General features: G+C 46.1%; 1 protein-coding gene across 14 annotated transcripts in view; it reads left to right on the top strand.

The window, feature by feature from the left end:
• The window catches only part of NEDD4L (NEDD4 like E3 ubiquitin protein ligase), a 314,038-nt gene that overhangs the window by 192,678 nt on the left and 97,551 nt on the right, over window positions 1-23,809 (top strand). Inside the window, exon 1 of one of the 14 annotated variants that reach the window (XM_083155258.1) lies at window positions 23,359-23,657. The exons of the other annotated variants lie outside the window; for them this stretch is intronic. Within the exon in view, the coding sequence (XP_083011384.1) occupies window positions 23,592-23,657 (66 nt within the window). The 5' untranslated portion in view covers window positions 23,359-23,591. Of the gene's footprint in view, window positions 1-23,358; window positions 23,658-23,809 lie in introns of those variants that run through there. 14 annotated transcript variants of the gene reach the window in all.

The following is a 23,809-nucleotide window of genomic DNA, read 5'->3' on the forward strand; positions in this document are numbered from 1 at the left end:
AGCTGCGCAGCATAGCCCAGGCCCTGTTTCGGAGGAGGAGGTAAGAGACGGCCCAGGTCACAGTGAACATATTGGAGATGAGAGCAGCAGAGAATGGAGAAGGTGGGGGGGGGGAAGATATTTTAAATGGGGATGTACAAAATGGGGTTGGCTTTTATTTTTCACTGACTGGGTTTGTAGACCACGCCCCCAGATTTTGGCTATTTGCCTGCGGCGCGCCTTGATGTCCCTTCTGCTGTGGATTAGAAGTTGGGAGGTATGGATTTGCTGGGGGCCCAAAGCATAGGCTTGGACCTGGGCCCTCGAGTCGCTAGTTCTGCCGGTACTTGTTTAGGTTCACTCGCGCGGCTCGCCAAGCTTCGGGCTCGGTGGCTCACTGCACTTGCCACACTATATAAAATCAACTCCATGCCGTGGTGGATAGTGGGGTTATGAACAGGTAATAAATCGCATCGCACATTGAATTGTATGCAAATCACATGCGATATCTGCCGCCGTGAAACTAAACAAGTACCTACCGTTCTGCCACTGCCCACCCTGCTAGTCTATTTAGGTTTGCTCCTTCATTGAGCCTCCAAACCCCCCCCCCCCCCCCCCCCTACACACACACGCACTCTTTTATGGGAAAGTTTGGGAGTCTTCTGCAACTCCCCGGATCTTTTAGGGGAGCAGGTATGTGTCTGGGGTATCTGCGCATTTGAGCATAGTGCGTCGCAATGAATTCTGATTCTGAGACTGCTCGATGTAGGTGCGCACGAGGCACAGAGAGGGCTTTTGCCATTATGTTTCCACGTAAGGCATGGACTGCATCTCGTGGATTCCAGCTTGTGTCATTGATAACCAGGGAAGGCAGCAGCTGCTGAAACCAGAGAGTCCAATCAATATAACAACATTTCATACATTCCTGGCTTTCACTCTCAGGCTTCCAGTCACCGCCTCTCACACCTCTTTCCTCTGCCTTTCTGTAACCTTCCTGACACTGGGATTCATTTCCAGAAGTGATGCTTTGGCCCCTAACATTCATTCTGCTTATAGCACTTGGCATGATGAGTAATTGTCCTGATATTTACCTGTAGGTGTTGACTATTGCTGGGCTTGTACTTATCTGCGTGTGGGAAGCTCACGCATCCCAGTCAGATGTAACGCTGCTCGCCAGAGGGGGCGGTCTGGCGATTCCCGGCGCTGGATGAGCGGCGCTACATCTGTATGTCTGTATAGGGCAGTGGTTCCCAAACTGTGTGCCTAGGCACCCTGGGGTGCCTCAGGACACTTGCAGGGGTGCCTTGGGTTTGTGGTTCAAGACCAATTCAAATTATTTATGGTCAATATAACGGGCAAAACCAGTGCTAGTGGTGGTCAGTCATAACATATGTGGACAAATTGAAGCAAATCTTGTCCCACACCATAAGGATAATGTATAAATAAAATTGACTCAATTTAATATTTGGTCTAGGGGTGCCTTGAAAAAATGTTGATGCTCTAGGGTGCCGTGATTTAAAAAAGTATGGGAACCCCTGGTATAGGGTGTAATAGATGTATTAGGGCCAGTGGTCAGGACGTGCTGGGGTGTAGTGTCCTTTGTCTGTATAGGGTGTAATAGATGTATTATGGCCAGTGGTCAGGACATGTTGCGGTGTAGTGTCCTATGTCTGTATAGGGTGTAATAGATGTATTATGGCCAGTGGTCAGGACATGTTGGGGTGTAGTGTCCTATGTCTGTATTGGGTGTAATAGATGTATTATGGCCAGCGGTCAGGACATGTTGGGGGTGTAGTGTCCTATGTCTGTATAGAGTGTAATAGATGTATTATGGCCAGCGGTCAGGACATGTTGGGGTGTAGTGTCCTATGTCTGTATAGGGTGTAATAGATGTATTATGGCCGGTGGTCAGGACATGTTGGTGGTGTAGTGTCCTATGTCTGTATAGGGTGTAATAGATGTATTATGGCCGGCGGTCAGGACATGTTGGGGTGTAGTGTCCTATGTCTGTATAGGGTGTAATAGATGTATTATGGCCAGTGGTCAGGACATGTTGGTGGTGTAGTGTCCTATGTCTGTATAGGGTGTAATAGATGTATTATGGCCAGCGGTCAGGACATGTTGGGGTGTAGTGTCCTATGTCTGTATAGGGTGTAATAGATGTATTATGGTCAGCGGTCAGGTCATGTTGGGGTGTAGTGTCCTATGTCTGTATACTGTGTAATAGATGTATTATGGTCAGCGGTCAGGACATGTTGGGGTGTAGTGTCCTATGTCTGTATAGGGTGTAATAGATGTATTATGTACAGCGGTCAGGACATGTTGGGGGTGTAGTGTCCTATGTCTGTATAGGGTGTAATAGATGTATTATGGCCAGTGGTCAGGACATGTTGGGGTGTAGTGTCCTATGTGTGTATATGGTGTAATAGATGTATTATGGCCAGTGGTCAGGACATGTTGGGGTGTAGTGTCCTATGTCTGTATAGGGTGTAATAGATGTATTATGTTCAGTGGTCAGGACATGTTGGGGGTGTAGTGTCCTATGTGTGTATATGGTGTAATAGATGTATTATGGCCAGCGGTCAGGACATGTTGGGGATGTAGTGTCCTATGTCTGTATTGGTGTAATAGATGTATTATGGCCAGTGGTCAGGACATGTTGGGGATGTAGTGTCCTATGTCTGTATAGGGTGTAATAGATGTATTATGGCCAGTGGTCAGGACATGTTGGGGTGTAGTGTCCTATGTCTGTATAGAGTGTAATAGATGTATTATGGCCAGCGGTCAGGACATGTTGGGGGTGTAGTGTCCTATGTCTGTATAGAGTGTAATAGATGTATTATGGCCAGTGGTCAGGACATGTTGGGGGTGTAGTGTCCTATGTCTGTATAGGGTTTAATAGATGTATTATGGCCGGCGGTCAGGACATGTTGGGGTGTAGTGTCCTATGTCTGTATAGGGTGTAATAGATGGAGTATGGCCAGCGGTCAGGTTATGTTGGGGTGTAGTGTCCTATGTCTGTATACTGTGTAATAGATGTATTATGGTCAGCGGTCAGGACATGTTGGGGTGTAGTGTCCTATGTCTGTATAGGGTGTAATAGATGTATTATGGCCAGCGGTCAGGACATGTTGGGGGTGTAGTGTCCTATGTCTGTATAGGGTGTAATAGATGTATTATGTACAGCGGTCAGGACATGTTGGGGGTGTAGTGTCCTATGTCTGTATAGGGTGTAATAGATGTATTATGTATTTCAGGGGCAATTCTCCCTCGGGAAGTCCACGACCCCCATAGAGGTAGAATGTAGCCTTGTAACGATTGCAGCATGTTGAGTGTAGCGTTCCTGCAAGGGGCTTCTTTGCATTCGCCACGCTGTCGGCGTACTGGCAGTTTGAATTCTGATATCGGTCCAATGACTGGCGGAATCCCCACTGGCGGACACCCATTAGGGATTAGTGGCATGTGTCTGTATAGAATGTAATACAAGTGCATTGTGGTCTTCTATGTTGGCAAATACTGATGTTAAATGTCCTATGTTTTCACTGAGAGTTCTCTGCATGACGTACAGATTGGCCATTCGCAGGCATTACCAGGAATTTCTTATTAAACATTGCTGTGTATGGTACTGAAATCCAATCCCTAAGCATTATCCACTTGTATCCTCTGTTCCTTAATGATGCTTACAAGTAAATATTGTGTGATACACCCCATTGTTCCCCAGCCAATCCCTTACTGTCTCTGTAGAAGACGTAACCCAATCAGAGGGCTGCGAATCACATATACATGAAAATATGTCCTGCAGCCAGAGCGCTTTGTAATATTCAACCGGTAATTAATTTGCTTAAACCCTTTAATCCTTTATTATGTTCACATAACAACTGATGAAGCTTCTTGGTACGGCACCGAGCTACCTCTTAAAGACACATGAGCCAATTTATCCTGCTACAAGTTCGGGGACGCAACAAAGCTCTGCACAGAACGCGCACTGTAGGTGTAATGTGCTATAATCTTCTTATATAAGGAAGACTTTGATATGCTTGGCTGTATGATATGGAGAAAGCAAGTCTGTGTTACCGAGCTGTATTTCTGAAATAACTGCAGTTATCCACATACCGCTATGGGCCTTGGCTGCATGCAAGTCTGTTTTTTCAGGTGGATCTTTGTATTCACCCTCCGTAAGTGAGTGTCCTCCTCTGTGGGCGATTCCTCCTTCTAACCACCCCTTTAATTTGCATTTAAATACAGACCAGAGTGTGCAAAGAGCGACACCCCAGGCAGGATTGAGGAACCACATTGGGGTTTTGAAAGGTGCAGGGTGCTAAAATGAACAATATTCAGAATGCGGTCGTTAGTCGACTACTTAATTGTGACATTGCTTTGGTCAACACCTGAAATAGGTTGACATGGCTAAGGTTGACAGTGTTGGATGGTAGACACAAGCAGGGCTGTGGAGTCGGTAGATAAATGTTCCGACCCCGACTCCGACTCCTCGTACTTCTGATGCCGACTCCTCGACTCCGACTCCTCTGTATTAATATGCAAATGTATTTGATACATTCCTTGAAGGAAAGAAAGGCAACATACATATTATTACTACAGAAACTAGAGGCTGGGAAGCCAACAGTCTACTGTATTGAATAGTTTAAGCCAGGTATGTCCAACGTTGGCCCTCCAGATGTTTTGAAACTACACATCCCAGCATGCTTTGCAATAGTTTTAGCATTCCCTAATAGCAAAACTGTGGCAAAGCATGCTGGGATGTGTAGTTTCACAACATCTGGAGGGCCAACGTTGGACATGCCTGCTTTAAGCAAAGGACAAACACAATGAAAACAAAGTTTTATTAATTTTTTTATTAATTAATTAAATGGCTGGATAGTAGCAGTAGGCATAAACATCAGGAACAGGAACTTTACCAGTTCAAAGATAAAAACCACATTATTTGGTTGTTTTGGGAACAAAAACAATAGGAAAGGTTCAGAAGTGTGGAGCATGAGTTCTGCATGCTTTGTGACGACAACAAAAATCAACGAGCCACAATCTCCACTGGTTTGCTTGCTCGTCACCGTTCAATTCATGGACACAAGGAATGATTTATTTACCGAATCGTTACTGGTGACGAAAAATGGTGCTTGTACATCAATTTGAACCAGCGTAAGGAATGGCTTAGCCAAGGTAAACAATCGACCCCGCGCATGAAACAAGATCTTCATCCGCGTAAAAAGATGTTGTGCGTATGGTGGGAGAGCTTGGTTGTGCGTATGGTGGGAGAGCTTGGTTGTGCGTATGGTGGGAGAGCTTGGTTGAATGAATTTTTCAAGTCTACACCAGGTGATTTCTACCAACGAGGTATTGAAAACCTTATTGAACGTTGGAAAGGAGTTGTAAACTACAAGGGAGAATACATTTATAAGTATTGGTGCTCCGAATTGTGCGTTGCGTGCCATATAGTGAAGCACATGAAAAGCATGCTTTTTCACGGTCACTTAACGTGTTCGTTTTGCGGTTACGTGAGGCACTTTATTCTTACAGTAGAGAAGTCATTAATTATAATTTTCGGAGTCGGTGCATTGTTTGCCGACTCCGACCCCGACTCCAGGTACTCGTAATTGACTCCGACTCCAACTCTGACTCCACAGCCCTGGACACAAGCATTAGGTCGACAATGGCTAGATCGATAGTCAAAAGTTCAACCAGTTTTTTCCATTTTTTTCCTAGCCGACATGTGCCGACAGTCGGTATTTCATGCCCTACCATCCACTAGGGCGTGGAGGGAGAATAGATAGTGTGCCAAGTGCAGTGGTACACTTTGACGGTGCCCATGTTGACATTCGGGACCAAAAAAACCGTGAAAACCTCATGTCAACCTTTTGACTGTCGACCTAGCCATTGTCGACCTAATGCTTGTGTCGGCCTTCCAACCCTGTCAATCTTAGTCATGTCAACGTTTTTCGTGTGCCGACCTTCTGTGGTTGACACAATGCAGGTCTACCCAATGACCCATACCCCACTTTTCACCATGTGCGTCTGACATACTGTACGTGCTCTGTCCGCTGATTTCTGAAATATGACTTTTCTGACATCTTGAACAGGCTGCTTAAGGAGTGTAGTATGTATTAGATTGGGTGCAGCATCGAAATCCTAAATGTCCTGCACCTCTGCCTTCTAGCCAAGGACTAAGTGGTTTTTCCATAGTGATCGCAGATACCGGCGGCGGGTGTACAGTAAGTGCTGACGGTCTGTCACACGGCAATGAATAGGCTTTGGGACTGCTCCCTGCGTATATTGTCTGACAGGAACTTGGCTCTTTTACTCTGTTGTCCTGTATGTAGGACAGCATAAGTGCTTGGGGGGAGAGGGTTGATGTTTTGTGTGTCTGCTGCTGAGATTCCCATATCTTAAGTGTCTGGCCTGTAGGTTCCGGTGTTTCAGGAATTCAGTGCACGGATTGGTGGACTTGCTGTGATACGCAGCGATAGGCATATCTGCCATGGAAGAAGGAAGAGGTGATAATGCGATGTATTGGCACGTTCTCTCCAAGGGGATCCGAATGATAAGTCAACACTAAGTAGGTCAACATGCAGGTGTTTTTCACGGAGGTGTGGCCACGCCCCCTCTGTAGGCCACGACCTGTCCGGTGGCCCAGCCCCCTCCATTTTACCGGGATCAGGCCGTCCTATCAGCACCCGTGATTAGGAGACTATGGAAAGCGGTTCACTTGGCCTGTGGCGATGATGCGGCAGCGCACATCAGTGCCCATTACCCGCCCATACACTCAGGACCCCCTTACCAATATGCCACCCACTACACATTGTTCTCACTGAAAATAGCACACAATTCAGGCTGGGCAATGGATCAGACCCAATTGCATAGCAAGCAAATCTGGGGGTCTGCAACTATAAATCCTGGGTCCCCCTTAGCCTCCAGACTTCTTCGGAGCGGCACCCATTGCACCGCCGCGGGTTTGTCCTCACCCCTGGAGACATGAATCACTAGGTTGCCCATCTGTGTCACATGTCCCATCTAACCACACCTGTCACTGCCGCACACACCAGTAGCAGGTGCCCACCGTCTCTGTCCTCTGCAGTGTTTCTATATAATAAAAGGCTAATGCTGCTCCTCACCTCTGGGGGGGGGGGTTAAAGTATTTAGCATGCCTGCAGCCACTAATTGCCCAGCAGAGAGAAAAGCATTGCTCCTTTCCACCGCGCACAGCTTCTGGTGCCGTTATTACTGATGTTGTTCCGTCAGGATGGTGGTTTGTTGAGATATAATGGCCAATGCAATCCTGGTTAGGATGGAAGTGCATCAAATTGGCATTGGGACACGTGGGGTGTATGTTTTGTTTGCCGCTCCATGACCCTGTATGACCCTGAGTGTCGCTGCACTGAGTGAGGCGCCCACTAATTTCTGTTACCCTAAGTGGCTGGGTATGGGTCATATATAGGTCATTGGGTCAACCACAGAAGGTGGAAATGGCTTAGGTTGACCCATGAAATAAGTCGACTTGGCTAAGGTCGACACAAGCAGTATGTTGACAATGGCTAGGTTGAGAGTCAAAAGGGTCAACATGAGTTTTTCACATTTTTTTTGTCCTGATTTTCAACATAGTTGACATGGACACCATCAAAGTGTACTGTGTCCCCTTGCATGGCTCGCTGCGCTCCCCATGCTTCGGGCACGGCGCCTCACTGCGCTCAGCACACTATGCTATTCTCCCTCCATGCCCTAATGGGTGGTAGGGCATAAAATACTGACTGCAAAAAAATGGGAAAAACTCACGTCAACCTTTTAGACTGTCGACCTAGCCATTGTCGACTTAATGCTTGTGTCGACCTAATTGGGTTGACATAATTCATGTCGATGAGTGTATACCAAGTGTCTGCCTTGCTTGACTTAGTGGCAGTGCCACCACCACTTATAGCGCTTCAGTACATTCCTGACCTAGAAATGTCTCTCATCCTTTTCCTTGTCAGCTTTATTTTCTGCATGTCAGGAGCCCCCGGTGTGTTCCGCTCCTTGGTGATCAGAGTCAACAGAAAAGTATCATAAAGCATAAATGCATTCCATCTGCTGGCTGTTTGCTGTTTGTTTGGCTGTTACCGTCACTGGAACGGTAGCACAGCAGAGCTCCAGCGAACTGTCAGGATGATAATGTCAGATGTCAGGCAGAACAGATGTAGAGGGAAGGGGATTGATTGGCTTATTCCTCGCCTGCCAGAGCCCTGGATTTATAAATCCATCCCCTGTCTATTTACTGTAATGCGCAGGTCTTGCGTGGAACTCTGAATGATTCCTGTCTTTCTGGAGGTCTGTCCAGCCTGCCGTAGTCTGCTTCCATTCATATGTCAGAGCAGCCTGGTTTATTTGCGGACATTCAGAGGTTGCTCTAGGCATGCTGCCATATTCCTCAAATTGTAGAGTTCAACTTTTTTTTCTTTAAATAAAATATCAATGAATTGTTACTCTAGAATTCCAAAACAAGCCGATCTCTGTGGATGGTATTACATATCCGGCACCAGCGGGGACAGAAGACGTTGCATGTTGAAGGGAGCACAGCAGCACTCTGCGGTCGCTTGGGTAACCGATGTGCGGGAACTGTTACCATTGTGTTTAACCCCTGCATAACCATTGTTTATGATGAGTGGGGTAACATGAGCTTTCTCTTGGTGACATGCCTTCACACTATTCCTCCGCCCACAAACAGATTCCGGAAGCCCAAGTTGTTCAAGTACACTAGTCATATGGGTGTAGTATGTTACATCAACAGTCACTATGTTGACATGCTTAATGTTGACGTGGGAATGTCAACATGGTCAAAATGTAAGGAGTGTGCAAAAAACGGTCCAAATTAGTGGTGTCAAACTCATGGCCCTCCAGCTGTTGTGGAACTACACATCCCAGCAGGCCCTGCCACAGATTTTATATAATGGATTGCTAAAACTGTGGCAGGGCATGTTGGGGCCTGTAGTTCCACAACAGCTGGAGGGTCGTGAGTTTGACACCACTGGTCTAGATCGACAGCCAATATGTTCATGCCAAAAGGTTAGGATGCACTACTGTATGTTGACATTGAAAAAAGGTGGACACAAGAGGAAAGGCGACTCATAACAAAAATGTGTTTTTCATGCTTAGCGTAATCTACCGCTCCTGCTCGAAGTCCATGGGAATCATAAAGCATGTCCAAAAAATTAAGAAAAAAGTGAAAGCGTTGACAATTTGGATGTGTCGACCGGTTATATGGATACCCAGGCTAATAGTGGTCGCCCACCTGTCACTGACCTGGTCCCTACGTCTGCAGCGGCTCCAGTATGGCTTGCAGGTCCTAGCGGCCAGGCAACCATGACATGTCGGCCAACTCTGGTGGAACAGTGATATTGAGGGTATCCTGACACCCACTCCTTTCGCAGACTTACCCTAACATTCACATGTAGCCTTGCCATTCACATTCTGAGATTTGGACATGTTGAACTATGTCCTCATTCTGGTATCGACGTGGTATCTGTCAACCATACAACTGGTTCCCCACCATAGCGCATCCAAAAGGTACACATGAGTCCTATCTGCTGCTACTTTTTGTTAGTGCCTCCCACCTCACAGGGCCATCTTACCATATATACACACTGGGCAGGTCTACAATTATAGGGGCCAGGGTTCATGGGTGCCGGACGCGGTCCCAACAGAATCCCGACAGTCATTTACCCGACGTCGGGATCCCGACTGTCAAACCTCTGACAGACGGGTGCCCGACGGCCACCTGCTATTGTCCCTCATGGGGGTCCACGACCCCCATAGAGGGAGAATAGAATAGGTGGCACGCGTAGCGAGCCACCGCGCCCGCAAGGGGCTTTGTTGCACTCACCATGCTGTCTGAGTCCGTGCAGTCGGGATCCCGATGTCGGAATAATGACTGTCAGGATCCCGACTGTCGGTACCCTATACCACACCCAGGGTTCACAACCATTGATGTTCTTGTTGCGATGGCAGTGTTTTAGCATTTGATGGTAGATGTTTTGGCGTAAACATTTTCAGGTATTGCTATGTTCCGCCCCATGCCTAGCCTCCTCGTTTATGGAGGAGTCAGATAAACCTGTCCTTGCTTTAAACATTTGCCCTGCTCCGTTGGGTAACTGTGGGATGTAGTCGTATTACAGGGTATTTTTACCAGTGATTCACCTTGCCGTACACTATGGCTCACGATGAAGAACTGGCAGATTTAAACAAGTACAAAGCTAACGCTTAGAAGCCGATTAATATCGTCAGCTGGAGACGTTTATTTGTATGGAGGATTATACATGTTTTTAGGGGATATGTTGTGGTTTTATCTGCAGAGATTTTATTGTGCTTTTTTCTAAAGCCAATTAAGGGTAGTTTTATAGTGGAAAAATTAGCTCATCTTGTGGACTACAAATCATGATGAAACAATGCCATTATGACAGACTACAATTATTTGATGGCTCCCTTTATAGCACAATACCACATTCACACAAGTGACTTGCATTCAGGCGCCTAGCGAATTATGTTGCTTGGCCTATACCTTTACTTAACTCTTACGTGCCTAGAAATTACTCACACAAAACACCTTAAACTATAAATAACAACAACTGCATAAGTTCAAACTGGTCATAATATTTATTGACGTGGTATGACCCTTATTTGTCTAAGGGATGGCCAAGAGACCAGCACCAGTCAAAGGTGTTCATCAATGGTAGCGACTGACATGCCCCAATACAACAAACACCCCCTACGTAAGGTACAGCCTGCGCCGTGACGGACTTACCGCCCCTTCTATGGCGGTAAGTCCGTCACGGCGCAGGCTGTACCTTACGGCTGTAGCAGGCTGTACCTTACCTTACCGCCCCTTCTAAGTTATTAAAGCCAATTGGGTGATGGCCCGAAGGCCATGTAGCACAAGATGAAAGGGAAGGGATGGTGGGGATCCAGACTCAAAGAGGCAGTACTTCCTCCCAAGGTTCCCTAATATACCCCTCTCTAAGCTAACGCCCCCATGCTACCTGATTGGCTGATCTACCTGCCACTCTCTACCTGAGGTTTTTCCCGGGCACCTGACTTCCTTCAATAGCTTTATTTAAACAACCAACAAATTCACAGGCTCTTAAATACATTTGAGCCTATGCATCCCTCGGTTTATCTACTTATATTAGGCCTATACCTGTGAATGTAGCCATTTGGTCAGGTGCACCTCTCTAAAGGTGCCCATACACGTTGCATTGTATCTCGTACAAAAAGTATACAATGTGTTACATCACTGCTTTTTGCAATCTAGTACTAAAAGCACGGGCAGCACATACTTTATGTGCACCGCACCCGAAAAACGCACCATGTATGTTCACCTTAACACTTGGCAGGAGACCCTACAGCCATGGGGACTGGTTGGCGTGTCCTAACCCGTGTTTGCACTGTGCAACCAGGCAGCTTAGTCATTATGTCACAGGGAAGATAGACTGGCGACATTATTGATTTCAGGCAATACAGGTCGTGTCTCCCTTATCCGTGTATTCCAAAACCCGAAATATTCCATAGAACATGGTTTTTCAGAATGTTTAGGGTTTTTTTCGTTTTACTTTCCCTACCACCACTTTTTTTTCATACTTACCTCGTCCCCCGATGTCCACTGTGGCCTCCGGGATCCTCTTCGGCGGCATCTCCGGTCCCAGTGGTGCATTGCTCGAGTGCGCTGAGGTAAACCTTTTTTTTTTTCTTCCCCACGGGAGTGTATACAGGCCCTCATTTTGGTCTGTTGAGAATTCGGCCCTGTTCCGATGTTTAGGGCTCTGCACATGGTCTTTTATGTGTATGTGCAGCTCCCCTTTGCTAATGACTTTGGTGACTTGCAAAGTTGCCATCGACCATCGATCGATTTCTTCTGCTGAGGAGACATGCAAGAGAATGTGTCCTAGTTACACCTCCCCTCTTGCAATAGGCAGGGTGGGGGATTTGGCAGGACGGCGACCCCGGTGCTCAGACAACTGCAAGCTTCCCGGCTTACCGACTAAACCAGAATCACCCCCATAATGAAGTAGTTGACGCTGTAGCTGGGAGTGCAGTGATTCTGGTGGATTAGGAAACGGCAGGACATGGTCAGGTGCAGGAGAGCACCCTGGCTGCTACACGGAATTACAGACACGTTATGTTCATAACTCAAAAGTTTCCACTTCAATTTACATAGCTGGTGGAACATTGCAGTGTGAGAAGTGACAGGCGCTCGGCATAGTAGACACTGATGACCTTTCGGCAATGCTGCCACAGCGCTGCAGACGGGCTCAAACCAAAACAATGAGGCAACGCTGGAGGAATGCTCATCATGTTTCAGCAGAACGGCAATGAGCGATGGTTTATTAAATGACCGTCTCTGTGATATATAGGAGGTATAGATTACCTGCGGCTCCTTGCGCTGGACCTCCAGGAAGATCTGGATGACGCTTTGTCTTTTATGGATGGTCAGAATGTAGAAGAACCAACCAAATCCGGCTTTACTGTCCCAGATGTCTTATACAGGATCAGCAGGAAACATGGTGTAACGTTAGTATGTTCTAAACCAGGAGCAATGTTCATCATTGGTCACTGCTCTTCTAGTTCCCAGCCCATCAGAATAAACAGTATTGTCAGCGGCGGGTGTGGGTTGTTAGGTCTACATCAACTAGGTCGACAAGCATTAGGTCGATACCACTTGGTCGACATGGGTCATGGTCGACAGGGTATTAGGTTTACACAAGCATAGGTCGACAGTCAAAAGGTCAACATGGGGTTTTTCACTGTTTTTTGACCCGCATGTCGACACAGTTGGCATGCACACAGTTTGAAGTGCACCGCTTCGCTCACGATGCTTCAGGCACACAATTCCATTCTCCCACCACGTCCTAGTGGATGGTAAGGCATCAAATATCAACTGTCGGCACATGTCGGCTCAAAAGACAGTGAAAAACCCAATTTTGACCTTTTGACTGTCGACCTAGACCCATGTCGACCTAGACCCATGTTGACCTTGCTGCCTGTCGACCTTGTGGTGTCGACCCAATACTTGTCTAAATCTATCTCTCTCTGCACAAGTTACATCTGCCCCACCTGCTGCAGCGCAGCATGGTTTTGTCCATCTGCCAAAATTGCAGCCTGGCTAACAGATCTGAATCAGCCACCTAGCCCAGCTAGGGATGGGATTAGCGGGTCTATATTCTCAGCCAATGTAAATTTGCATTGGCTGGTGACCCGGCCATTCATCTATAGTCCATGGAACCTTTATAGCAGTGGTTCCCACACTGGGTACTCGAGGACAACAGTCACCAGATTACAGGTCACTGCAACCTGGAAAACATGACCTGTGTGGGGTCCTGAGAACTGAGTTTTTGGGAACCACTGCTTTATAGGGTACGGGAACCGAATCCTGTAGTGTTACTCCCCTGTGGCAACAAATATGCAATCCCCTTGGCAATGAGCATATGAAGCCCCCTTGGCATCGAGCATGTAACTTCTGGTATTGAGCATGTAGTTAAGTGGCACTTATGTGACATAATATGTAATGGGCATCATGGTGTGTGGCATAATGTGTAATGGGCATTTCAGTGTGTGGCCTTATGTGCCACATTGATTCGTGACATAATATGTAGTAGGCATTACAGCTTGCAGAATATGTGTAATGAGCATCATGGATTGTGCCATAATGTGTAATGGGCATTTCAGTGTGTGGCCTTACCTGCCATTACAGCTTGCAGAATATGTGTAATGGACATTATGGAGTGCAATATAATGTGTAACGGGCATTACGGCATGCAAAATAATGTGAAACAGGCATTATGGAGTTCGATATTATGTGACACGGGCATTACGGCATTTGTCATAATGGGCATTACGTGTGGAATAATGCCATGCCCCTTTTGTGAGGCCACGCCTATTTTTCACCACGCAAGGGTCCCTGCACCATGACTAGTTGGATCTGGGACCACACGTTATCATATTTCCAGATTTGCCTATGGAATGTATCCGTTTAGGGATAAATGCAGAACATGTTTGAAAATGGGACAGTTAGTAATGACTGCACCTGTGCACCAGCTAGGTGGTCTGGGACATGTGACAGTTAGTAATGACTACAGCTGTACACCAGCTAGGCGGTCATGGACATGTGACAGTTAGTAATGACTGCACCTGTGCACCAGCTAGGTGATCTGGGACATGTGACAGTTAGTAATGACTGCACCTGTGCACCAGCTAGGTGATCTGGGACATGTGACAGTTAGTAATGACTACAGCTGTGCACCAGCTAGGGAGTCTGGGACATGTGACAGTTAGTAATGACTACAGCTGTGCACCAGCTAGGGAGTCTGGGACATGTGACAGTTAGTAATGACTAACAAACATGGCGGTTAAATAAAAATAAATAAATGTTAATAAAACATGTACTTATTTATTCTGTATTACCACAATAGAGCCAGGACCTTTCCTGCAACAAAAAAAGTAGTTCTCTTGTATGGTTACGGTATAGTGTGTTGTTACTGTCTAGGTCGACCACTAATGGTCGATTCCTATAAATGGTCGACATCACCTAGGTCCATATTGACAGAGGGTCGACATTGACATGGTTGACACTGAAAAGTTTGCAGCAAATGTTTCTGTTTTTTTTTTTATCTATGTCTACATACGTCGACATGGACACCGTATAAATGTATCCCACATCCCCTCGCATGGCTCAGCACACTATATATACAGTATACTCCCAAGTCCGCCCCCCCCCCCAAAAAAAAAAAAAAACAGGAAACCGTGTCAATGTTGACATTTTGCTTGTGTCGACCTAGGTTATGTTAGCCTTTTATCTATCGATCTAAACATTGTCGTCCCAGGTTCCAGATACCTTCTTGCATGAACTAAGTTATGACAAACCGAAGATCTTTTCTATCGATTGGTTACAGAATGGACTTGAGTTCGGTCTTACAGCGGGTGATTCCTTTTATAAAGAATTTAATTTTGTCGATAGATGACCGGATCGTAGCATTTGTGGCCAGGAATAACTTGGAGGATGTTGATGTTGCGCACAACACCTGCGTGACACAGATGACCTAATAACGGGGCTGTTCCTTAGACGGTGTGCTCCTGTGTTGTGTAACACACAGAGGCATGTTCACAATTCATCTTTAACCTCTCAAAAAGTTCATTAGCGTTTGGCCTAGTCTTTGGTTTTGTCATTAGTCACAAAGCTACTCTGCTCGCCCATTTATTTCTTTTTTTTTGGGGGGGGGGGGGGGTTATTTATTATTACTTGTTTATTAGCGGGGGGCCCCCAGTGCGATTGTTTTATTGCCTCCAATGGTTGGTTAACTTCTGTCATTTTATTGAATAACCAAAAAGTGAAGCTCCAGAAAAATAAAAATCTGGGAGACGTCTTGGGTTCCCAGATTATAGGTTGTACACCTGGTTGTGTGAAAGACAGTGGAGAGAGAGAGAGAAAGTACCAGTCAACCAGCACCTAACTGCCATGTTAAATTATGTTTAAGAAATGACAGTTGGTTGGTTGGTACAGGCTCTGCAAGGCTTGGGCTTATTCAGACTTGATCGCAGGATGAATGGGCAAAATCATGTTGCACTGCAGGTGGGGCAGATGTAATGTGTGCAGAGATAGTAAGATATGGGTTTAAATTGAAATCTAAATTGAGGTGTTAAAAAAAAAAAGGAGCCAGTATTTACCCTGCACGGAAACAAAATTGCTCACCCACATCTAAAGGTGACCATGCACCTACAGATTTATCTTCAGATCTGGCTGGTTGGAACAAACACCTGGTAATATCTGAGTGACAGTTTGGCAGTTTTCCAGCATTTTCAAGCAAATTGTAAACTGTCATCTGCTCTCATCCATAACCATGTTTTTGTTCCAACCAGTCAGATCTGAAAATAAATCTGTAGGTGTATGGGCAGCTTTACTCTCTCTGCACATGTTACATCTGCCCCACCTGCATCTGGGGGTGGTAACCGGCCGTTTAGTGGGGAGTGCAAAGCAAAATGCAGGCGTGCCCAAGCATTTTAGGGGAGGGTGTTTGACGTCAGCTCCAGGCCGGATCTGCCTGCATTCATCGCAACTGCCAAGTAAGTCCCTGGCTACTTCTAGTCTGCGCTGACCGGTGCCCAGTGTAAAAGTCTGCATGCCACTTCCTATAACCGGACACTTTGCTTCTGAAAAAGGGCTATAAATGAATAACCCAATAAAGGACATTTGGAAAAAAGATAGTGTGACTAACTGGGGGGATATAGTTGCTAGGTCGACACTATAAATGTCAACAGGTCGGAAGGTTGACACAAGCATTAAGTCAACAATGAAAAAGGTTGACATTTTTTTTACAAAACATCGTAGAAAAGTAAATAATTAAAGTGTCAGTTCTCTGGGATAATTTATTTCCATGCCCAAGCTGTACCTCTTTAATAATCGGCATAAGAACCAACAAAACTAGACACACAGGTCTGCCGCAGAGAACTTGGGAACTCCCAAATTCCACACGATAACCAACAAAGCAACTGCATGTACAAATATTTACCTCCTGGAAGGTGTAAGCCGATAACATTGCTGGTGCCGTATGCTATCAACAATAGGTGTGCGCAAAAGTCATCTGACCGCAATTCTGACACGCTGCCTCCGCACAGCACAAAACCCTTTTGTCCTATATCAATGCACCAAGAAGGACCTCTTCTAACCAAGTTTATCTATCTGTGTCATTAGAACACGCCAATTGTTAATTTATGGGATATTATTAATATGCAGCGAGGGCAAATTTGTCCAAAGGAGCCTTTCTCAGGAGGAGGTGTGACAATGACAGACATGTGACACTGGCACCAGCTATTGCAGTCCTGTGCCAATTATTACACACCTGCCCCACACTGGTGCCAGATATTACACACCTTCCCCACACTGATGCCAATTATTACAGTTCTACACCAGTTATTGCAATATTGCCCCACACTGGTGCCAATTATTATACACCTGCACCACACTGGTTCAAGTCATTACAGTTCTACACCAGTTATTGCAATACTGCCCCACACTGGTGCCAATTATTACACACCTTCCCCACACTGGTGCCAATTATTACAGCTCTACACCAGTTATTGCAATACTGCCCCACACTGGTGCCAATTATTATACACCTTCCCCACACTGGTGCCAATTATTACACACCTGTACCACACTGGTTCAAGTCATTACAGTTCTACACCCGTTATTACAATACTGCCCCACACTGGTGCCAATTATTACACACCTTCCCCACACTGGTGCCAATTATTACAGCTCTACACCAGTTATTGCAATACTGCCCCACACTGGTGCCAATTATTATACACCTTCCCCACACTGGTGCCAATTATTACACACCTGCACCACACTGGTTCAAGTCATTACAGTTCTACACCAGTTATTGCAATACTGCCCCACACTGGTGCCAATTATTACACACCTGTTCCACACTGGTTCAAGTCATTACAGTTCTACACCAGTTATTGCAATACTGCCCCACACTGGTGCCAATTATTACACACCTGTTCCACACTGGTTCCAGTTATTACAGTTCTACGCCAGTTATTACAAACCAGTTTCGCAATGGTTCCAGGCATTACAAAGCTACTCCTTATCTGGCCCCATGTAATTTCTGCTTCATGTTCTCTCTGGGCCCCAGTATTTATCGGTCCCATACCTTACAACTTTAGAGTCACGGCAGACAGGATACTGATCTGGCTGCTAGGGGGCGTGGCCTGCAAATTGCATCAGTTCCACATGGTCACGCCCCCATTTTGCTGCTTTGGGGCATGCCCAGCGGCGCTGCATGCTACTGTCCATGCCCCCAGCCCCTCTGCTTAGCAGAGCAGCGGGTGACATGGGGGACTCCCATCTGCCCCTGCCACTGGACACTGCCAGCCCTGGGCGGGACACAGGAACATTCTCCCCAAAAACGGGACAGTCACAGGAAATCGGGACAGTTGGGAGCTGTGCTGTTCTAGTTGGGTGTAGGGAGACTTATTAAACTTTTTAAAGAGGGTGGGTAGGAAAGTTGCTCATGGCAACCAACATCTGTCATTTTATGTATTTGATAATGCTGGCTAGAAACATAAGTGGTCAGTTCCTAACATGCAACCAATTTAAAGCTTTTTCTTGTATCTGATAAATATATCCGAAATCTTTAAATGGCATCTGCCAGAACATTAGCATTACCCTAGGGCAGGCATGTCCAAACTATGGCCCTCCAGCTGTTGTGAAACTACAAGTCCCATCATGCCTTGCCACAGTTTTGCTATTAGGGAATACTTAAACTATGGCAAAGCATGCTGGGATGTGTAGTTTCACAACAGCTGGAGGGCCACAGTTTGGACATGCCTGCCCTAGGGGAAAGCCTCATGCACACTAGGAACACACAAAGGGCTTTCTGAGCGGTTTTGTGAACAATATCGCTTAGTGTGTAAACTCAATGTCGGTAACATGTCCAGATGAGGGAGATCCACTTTAACGATAGCCATGCTGTGGCGGAAGTATGACCAACGCTCCTCCCACCATCATCCCCTTTGTGCCTAGCAATGCCACCTCTCCCGCCTGGTCCCCACCTGGTCCTGGCGCACACATGATGGGTACACATTAGGCGATATTTCTAAAGGCCCCCATCCACTAGTGCAAGCTATCACATGGTCTCCCCATCGACTCACCCCATGGTCTCACTCGGCAGCTGCCCGGAGGCAGGATCGCATACGATATATTTTATGCAGCCCTTTTGCATACAATGTATCGTATGGGATCCTAGCAGGGTCTACGGTCTTCGACAAATATTCATGGCAGCACGTAGGATCTGCGGGTGAGATGCGAAGCACATGGGAAAGCTTCACCTCACTAGTACGATCTGTCACAGCATTGCGTCGAATTAGCATAACAAGTGGCCATATCGCACTAGTGGATGGGGGTACTTTAACGATATGCAAGATAACAATTTAGTCAATGATATTCTATTTCATATTGCTTAATGTGTATGCACTATATCATTAATCATTATATCCTTAACGATGTAACCGCCAGTATTTAGTACCAATCCCCGTTCTGTGTGTATCATTTGACCAGGAGTTTAAAGCAGTTCAATGTCATAATTGTTTACAATAGCCTTCATGATTGCTATTGTAGATTATGGACCAGCCATTTAGACCTTGGCCCACGGTAAAGTTTAGAAGGGATTTTAGACAAACCGAACTGATGAATGCAACATATTCCAGTGCTTCCGAAACTTTGAGTCACGGCACCCTACAGTATCAGAATTCTTTTTCACGGCACCCCTAGGCCAACAGTTTGTTACTGAGATGTTAGAAAAACAATATTAAATTAAATAGGTGTTTAAATGTTTTCCTTAGGTCCAGTTACTGTATATGGTGAGGAACACGATTCACTTCTGTTTACCCACATATTTCATAGCTGGAAGCCACAAGCACTGATTTTGCCTATTTCATTGACCATAAATAATTTGAATTGGTTCTTGGCCACCAACTTAAGGCACCCCTGCAAGTGCTCCGAGGCACCCCAGTGACCCTAGGCGCACAGATTGGGAACCACTGACATATTCTATACTATATAGAAAGTGGTATCTGGTTGATATATCAACAATGTCTGCGGTCCCGGCTCTCCTCCTGGCTCCTGCTGCTAATGAAAAATGGCCCCCACAAAATGTCTGCCCCCTTACAGCATTCCGTTTTTGAGGATGCTAGAGGAGGAGGCCGCCTCTAGCATCCTTAAAAACGGTATGTTGTTAGGGACAGCCATTTTGTGAGGGTCATCTTTGGTCTGCAGCAGGAGCCAGGAGGAGAGCCGGGACCGGCAGACAGCGGAGTGGTAAGGGCGAGGTCGGGGGTTCTTAACTTTACTGGGGAGGTCTCGGTCAGGCACTAAGTTGACATCATGTTGTTGAAATGCAATGCCAAACCAGCATAGTTTCTTAGGGTGTGATATCGTCTGTACGTGTTTATTAGAAGAATGTACAGTAGTGACTGCTCATATACTGTACCATCACGGAGATCCTGCTATATTTCCTATATTGTAATGTGTCCATAATCTGTAGTTACATCAGTCACCATTTGCTCTGCAATTACTGGTATGGTATGTGTTAGCTGCCATTATTTGTACCAGTGACACCTAATAAAAGTGATGTTTTACTATGGATACACGGTGACACTGGGTATTATGCTGCACATACCGAGAGCGTGTTTCCTTCCATGTTTTCACAAATTTACCTGGAGTTGTGTTTTTAAAGCTACTGCATTTCTGACATCTCCTATTGTAGAGTTCATTGTAGCCCCCTGCATCTTCAGAAACCTGTGCAGTTCCTCTTCCCTGCATCTGTGTTGCTCTCTCCTATGGTGCTTCTAGCACAGTATGGTTTGTATTTCAGCACTGATATGCAGACCCCACTGTGCTAGAAGCAGCACAGCAGTGTGTGACAACACAGGCAGGGATGAGGAACTGCACGTGTTTTGAAAGATGCAGGATGTTAGACTGAACGCTACATATTGTGCAAGAGAAATCATTCCATCTGTAACCCGGATAAAAGGAGCAGACACACAGGGCAATTGCAACCCCATTGCTAAGCAATCTGACTAGATCACTTAGAAATGAAGCACAAATTGCTTCATGTGTATGGCCATGGCCGACGCCAGTGGGCCGTCCTGCGTGTCACTATTGCCCGCAGAGATAGACAATGCATGGACTGTCTATCCTCCTAGATCATGGGGTTTTGCCTATAAACAATAGGCAAAACCCCGCTCCGGAAACACTAATGCCTCATTATTATTATTATACTGGTTATTATAGTGTTTTATAATGTGCAGTTCTGTTTTCATTAAGCAATGTCTTTATTTGGACACTTTGGAGACGTACATAATACTGCTGGCAAAGGGTTAACCTATGTGGGATACGCATTCCATTTTACTTATTGAAATTGTTTAAATGTAAAACAATTAGAACAGAGTTCCCTACACTTGTTTCACAGGGCACCTACAGTTTAAGCTGGTCATACACTAGACCAGTGGTTCCCAACCCTGGTCCTCAAGTACCCCCAACAGTGCGCGTTTTCCAGGTCTCCACACAGAATCACAAGTGACATAATTAGCTCCACCTGTGGATCTTTTAAAATGTGTCTGAATAATGAACGCACCTGCTGGGTGATATGGAAAATGTGCACTGTTGGGGGTACTTGAGGACCAGGATTGGTAACCACTGCACTAGACTGATGTTCCCAAACAGTCTATAGGGCACCTATAAACTGGCCATACACTAGACCGAAGTTCCCAAACACATTCTATAGGGCACCTACTGTATAAGCTGGCAATACACTAGACTGATGTTCTCAAACACAGTCTAGAGGGCACCTATAAGCTGGCCATACACTAGACCAAGGTTCCCAAACATGGTCTTACAGGTCACCTACAGTTTCAGCTGTCCATACAAAGACTAAACAGTACCCATAAGCTTGCCATATACTACAGTAGCCAAGGTTCCCATACACAGTCCACAGGGTACCCATAAATTGGCCATACCAAGCTTTGTAAACCTGCTCATCATACACTACACCAGGTTCCCAAACATGGTCCACGGGCAGGGGTTAAAGTGAGGGGGAACGGGGTGGAACTGAGTTCCACCACCTCTAATGGTAGGGGGAACTGAGTTCCACCTCTACCACAGTCCTGAACAGTAATTCCAACAGAAAAGCCTGTCCCAGTGGCTTCTTCTTCTGGCACGGCGTATGTGATGTAAAGTTAGATGAACAACTGTTGACATTATGTGTATAAGGGGCATTACTGTGTGTTTTAATATGAATCAAGGGCACTACAAGCAATGTAATGTGTATATGATTGTGCTACAATGTGTTGTGGGACCACTATCCCTTTATGGCATGTAGGGCACAAATTCCCAGGCACTGGTCTAGGCTCTGCCTAAAGGAAGGGGGGGGGGGGGGTTGGTGTTAGGGGAATGGAGTTCCACCACCTCTCCAGGACCACTTTAAGCCCTGTCCACGGGGCACACACCTGAGCTGTTCGAGTGCCTCAAAAGCCGACTTTGGGAAACTCTGGATTAGACACTTTAAATAAATATGGTGATGAACTGCTCCTGTGCGACACCGCCATTAGGGCCTGAAACTAAACCCCTTTTACACTGCTGAGACTACCAATGACTGTGCTGGGGGCAAGCCCAGCACCAAGGTAAGCTGCTGGGCTGATACCAGCCTCTGTGTACCAATAGCAACCCCCACCCCGTCCACAAGGTGAAAGGATTCCGCACACAGGCATCCATTCACCTCCTTCCCGGCTCCACTGCTGTCTGCATGGTACAGCAGACAGCAGCAGAGGCCTTGTGCCAACCCCCCTCCCATCCAACCTCCATATTGACCACAAGATACTGCGGTCCAGAGGTTGGGCTTCCCCATTGCTCTAAACAAGAGCCAGGTCGGATGAACCTGCATACCCGTTTACACTGCCCCTTACCCAGGTCCTCCCTGTGTTCCACCCTGATCAGGACCAGGGTAGGATTCGCGGGGAACTGAACCCGTGGTTTTTATTTCAGCTACCCCTTTTACACCGACGTTGACCCGGATTCACGAGTCAAAAATCTGGGGTTTTGCCTTGATGTAAAAGAGGTATAAATTTTGTGCAAATAGTCTGAAGTTACTTTCTCCTTGCATGGTTTCGATACTCATGGGTCATGCGTTTTGATTCTTTGGACACAAAGATGCAGGACCAATTATGATGCAGGTTTTGACACGCCATACTCTATGATGTGACCAATGGTGGCCTCTAAAAACACATCCTACGGTAATGCAGTGTCTATAGTCACTGCCAGTGGGTGTTTCGGTGCTTTTACATAGGGAATTTGTAGCGGCATTATCATAAAGGCCGGCTCGGCTTCTGACGCAACAATGACCCAATCTGACAATTATCTTACGAAGCGGGAGATCCGTATAAGATTAATCATAGCTGATCCTTGTACCCTCTGATGTATCATTGTGGCATTGTTTTCTTCCTGTCTCTTTCTTCCCCTGGCTGAAGCGAACAAACACGGCCATGTTGGTTCTTGTTGCCAATTATGATTGTAAAATATCTTGAATCAATGCCAACCTACTCCATTTAATTATAGCGTTCACAGCGACTCATACTTCTGCTGCAAAAAAAAGAAAATAAAGGAGAACCCAAATCGCACGCCTAATGAATGGGAGATGAGGGGAAAATGACTGATATGTAGGTGGTTCATTTTTGCTTGTAAGATGCGGTTGTCATGACACTGCATCGGTTATGCTTTCCCCCCGACAAGCCAGAACTATTTTGGGACACTTGTTCCTTCATCATCGGGAACTTTAACATTGTGCTTGCTTAATCCGAGAAGGCCCGGTACATGCACGCTGCTGAGTAACACGGAGTGCTCACCAGAAAACAGGCGTGCACGAGTGTACATTGTGTCCCAGACTCCATTATGTCTTTTGTTATCTGGATGGGAGGGATACAAGCTGCTGCCTTGGAATGAGGACCTCTGATGTGTTGATCTGGATAGGGTAGGTTAGGGTTAAAGACTTCGGATCTGCACAGATTGCACAGGAGAGGTAATCATGTACAGGGCTAGACCTGAATCATTCAGCGTTCATCTCGGAGAGAGTCAAGGTCATGGAACACAGGTAAGTCTGTTAATGTGTAATGTGGATTTCTGTTCTCCCTGTGGCTTTCCATAACATCCACATATGTAGCCATAGTTGTGCTAAGTTAATCAATATTTGGGCAGTGTTTCGGGGAACGGTCATTAAAGCAAATGTGCCTTTATATGAATGTA

This window comes from Crinia signifera, chromosome 1 (assembly GCF_055691185.1).
Source record: "Crinia signifera chromosome 1, ASM5569118v1, whole genome shotgun sequence".
Taxonomy (NCBI): Eukaryota; Metazoa; Chordata; class Amphibia; order Anura; family Myobatrachidae; genus Crinia; species Crinia signifera.